The sequence below is a fragment of the Priapulus caudatus genome, unplaced genomic scaffold, assembly GCF_000485595.1.
Source record: "Priapulus caudatus unplaced genomic scaffold, Priapulus_caudatus-5.0.1 Scaffold2212, whole genome shotgun sequence".
NCBI classification, from domain to species: domain Eukaryota; kingdom Metazoa; phylum Priapulida; class Priapulimorpha; order Priapulimorphida; family Priapulidae; genus Priapulus; species Priapulus caudatus.
Window position 1 is genome coordinate 34,284 of NW_014579273.1, and position 3,925 is coordinate 38,208.

At 45.6% G+C, this 3,925-nt stretch overlaps 1 protein-coding gene across 1 annotated transcript in view; it reads left to right on the forward strand.

Annotated features, from left to right (window-relative positions):
- Positions 1-3,809, forward strand: part of LOC106818397 (zinc finger protein 709-like) — a 19,585-nt gene extending 15,776 nt beyond the window's left edge. Inside the window, exon 2 of the mRNA XM_014823109.1 lies at positions 3,320-3,809. Coding sequence (XP_014678595.1) covers positions 3,320-3,742 — 423 coding nt within the window. The 3' untranslated portion in view covers positions 3,743-3,809. The remainder of the gene's footprint in view (positions 1-3,319) is intronic.
- The last annotated feature ends 116 nt before the right edge of the window (positions 3,810-3,925 follow it).

Sequence of the window (3,925 nt, forward strand, 5' to 3'; positions counted from 1 at the left end):
TAATTAGGGTTAGGGTTAGGTCACAATGCACCATAAAACAGGAGTTTCAGGCACTGCGATTTATCAACCAATGGGATTGGGAGGTATGGCAAATGCAGAAGGTTGCTGAAATGTGTGTACGCACTGCGTATCTGCATATCTGCGCCTAACAAAGGAGTCACTACACACAACTCAAATGTACGTCATACCGTAGCAACAGATCCTCAGATAAGCCAGACGCGCCTGTGGCTTTTGGCCTACAATGTTTATAATGGGCCTACAATATTCTAAAACCTATGTAACAGTATTGTACATGCTTATGTTTTGTGTAGCTTAGATTTACTGTCTCGAAACTGTAAAGTAACCCAAATAAATACACAAAAATGAAATAACGTGTCATTTCATGAGTTTTTGCAAATGAGTTATTAAATTGAAAAAAACAATTTGACAAAGTCAGATGCAGCTTGTAGAATGGCGTGAATGTCCGTGCGTGCGTGCGTGCGTGCGTCAACAGTTGGGCACAAATCTTAACCGCTTGATATACGGTCACGATATTCGGGACGTCGGGGGGATTGTGAAAAGGACTCAGGATGACCAATTTGGGGGTCAAGGGTCAAAAGTCAAGATGTGTAAAGGGAGGGGGAATATTTTCCTCTTAACTTAAGGTATAGGAGGAAATACGGAATTGCGGCACAAATCTGAACGGCTCGACTTATGCTTCTAATATTCGGTGTATAGTGTGATGTGCAGGTAACCTATCACCAGTGCGAAATTAGAGGTCACATGTCAAAGGGCAGTTGGGGAAAGGTCAGATATCAGACATTTTCTGAGGACATGGCCTAATGGGACAGAGTGAAAAACTTGTTTGTTTCAGCGCTGACCTACCATTTTTGTCACTTTATTGAACATGAAAGGATGAGGACCATGAAATGTGCTTTCCACTGACGTGCGAAGAGTAAGTGTCTGATAACCTTTTAACCCTCAAGAGGAGGATTAAACATGGATTCCTCAACTGCCTCAATGACCTCACAGTGTTGTCCTATTCATGGCACATCCATAATCTATAAACCCAATAAGCCTGGATAGCCGAACTCGTACAGCACAGACGTCACGGCTGAAAGGTCGTTGGATTAAATCCCGTCTGTTTTTTAATTATTTTCCTGTTTTCTGTATTTTTCTATCTTTATCCATTTAACTATTTTTTTGCAATTAACGCAAATATTTCCATGATTTTTTTACAACAATTTAATAACAAGAAATAATTTTTACAACAATTAATTAATTTTAATTTTAATATGGTTAGGGTTAGGGTTAGGGTCACAATCCACCATAAAACAGGAGTTTCAGGCACGCGATTTGTATCAACCAATGGGATTTGGGAGGTATGCAGAGGTCCCAAGTTGGGAAAGTCCAAGAAAGGGAGCCAGCAATCCAAGAAAGGGAGCCAGCAATCCAAGAAAGGGAGCCAGCATTGGCCCAACAATCCAAGAAAGGGAGCCAGGTTTATCGCCGTTTTTTCGCAGTGCGCAAAAACAGGAAAAACGTTGTGGCGGGCTGCGATATGTGTTTGTCTCGGCACACCACCATTTTTTATAAAGTATACATGTAAAATCATCGTTTTATCGCCTTTTATTGTTCGCTGGAATCAAAGTACATCAACAAGAACGGCAAATTTAGTAATTTACTGATTTACTGATGTAAATTTTTATATGGCTGAAAAATGTTACAAACTGGGAGCTTCTGACTTCATTCCGGGGCACCGGGAGCAGCGTGTCATACCGGGAGTCTCCCGGTGAGACCGGGAGACTTGGGACGTCTGGGTATGCAGGCCCTAGCTATCTGTCAGGTGGGTGGCTGATAGTATCACAGGCGCCTAACAAAGATGTCACTATGCACGACTGAACTGTTACGTTTATATAACCGTAGCAACAGACCTCAGATGAGCCCAGTCGCTCTGCGGCTCTCTTTTTTGATAATCGATTATTAATCTGCGTAATCGAGCGCTTAGTCGGTTGCTGTGTAACATCTGTTTTGCACATGTAGTATTACATTAGTAAATGTAGAGGGCATAGGTTAGGATTGGCCGTTTAGCATATAAGTTAGAAATAGTTGGGTTAGCCTAGGTTGTGGAATTAGGAGCTAGCAGCTAGATTACACACGATAGGTGGCGCGAGTACATGTGCTGGACACATGAACAAGTGGCGCATAATTCTTTGAATAAGAGGAGTGCTGGTGTGTGATTGGCTGGGTAGAGTTGAGCTTGTTAGTGATTGGACGAGAGAGTCATATATATATAGAGCGGCAGAGCGATTTGAAAGGACTGGAACGGGAGACGAGACGGTGACTGTATATTTGTAAACAATATATCCTATTAGTGAACACAAATTCGACATACTCTTCTAGTTATTTTATTCTAAATTCTTACATACTTGGAACGGGAGACGAGACGGTGACTGTATATTTGTAAACAATATATCCTATTAGTGAACACAAATTCGACATACTGTTCTAGTTATTTTATTCTAAATTCTTACATACAAACGCGTTCTTACAGCTGCAAACGACTGACTTTCGATTACGGTATAATCGATCATCGGGACACCCATACCAGTCTGTATGTGTTTCGTTCGTGTTTTATTGTCAGGTTTGTTTAGCGTTATTACGTAGTGTTTTTACGGATGCTTATCTTGCAACAACGATTGCCTATACGTACATGAGAATTTTCCGCGGATCCACGGATTTCCACTTGTTTAATTATTTTTCCAAGCATAATGAGAAATTGCTTAATTTGTGTAGATCCGCTGAGAACGAAGTGGGCGGGGGTTAGGTTGAGGTTATGCCCGTGGCAAATGAATTTGACTTCATCTCTTTGTGAGGCAGGGGAAGATATCCAGGGTCTATATTTTCTGTCCGCAGGAAAGCAGACGACCGAGAGAGGAACTTGCATCGGGAAGGAAAGTGAGAGAGGAAACTGCATCGAGGAGGAAAGTGAGAGAGGAACCTGTATCGGGGAGAAATAGATCTCTCAATCACTGCCCACTCGATGGAATCTTCTCCTCTTCCTTCTGCTTCTTCTTCTCTGAAACCGTACGCGTGTGACACGTGCGGGTACCGATGCTCCCAGAGTCAGCGGTTGAAGGAGCACGTGCGCACGCACACGGGAGAAAAACCGTACGCGTGCGACGCGTGCGAGTACAGGACTCGCTACCACAACAGCCTGAAAAAGCACATGCAAACGCACACGGGAGAGAAACCGTACGTGTGCGATGTATGTGAGTACAGGAGTTCTTATCTGGCGAATCTCCAGAGCCACGCACGCACGCACACGGGAGAGAAACCTTACGCGTGCGACATATGCGGCGCCGCCTACACCACCTCCAGCGGCCTGAAGAAGCACTTTCTCACGCACACGGGCGAGAAACCGTACGCGTGCGACGCGTGCGAGTACAGGACTTGCTACCGCGACAGCCTGAAAATGCACGCGCGAACGCACACGGGAGAAAAACCGTACGCGTGCGATGTATGCGAGTACAGGTGTTCGCAGCTGGTGAGTCTCCAGAGCCACGCGCGCACGCACACGGGAAAGAAACCGTACGCGTACGACATATGCGGTTACACCTGCACCACCTCCGGCAACCTCAGGAAGCACTTTCTCACGCACACGGGCCAGAAACCGTACGCGTGCGACGCGTGCGAGTACAGCACTTGCTACCGCGAGAGCCTGAAGACTCACATGCGAACGCACACGGGAGAGAAACCGTAAGCGTGCGATGTATGCGAGTACAGGAGTTCGCAGCTGACACATCTCCAGAGCCACGCACGCATGTATACGGGAGAGAAACCTTAGGCATGCGACATATGCGGCTCCGCCTACACCACTTTCGCCACCTTCAAGAAGCAGTTTCTCACGCACACGGGCGAGAAACCTTACGCGTGCGACGCGTGC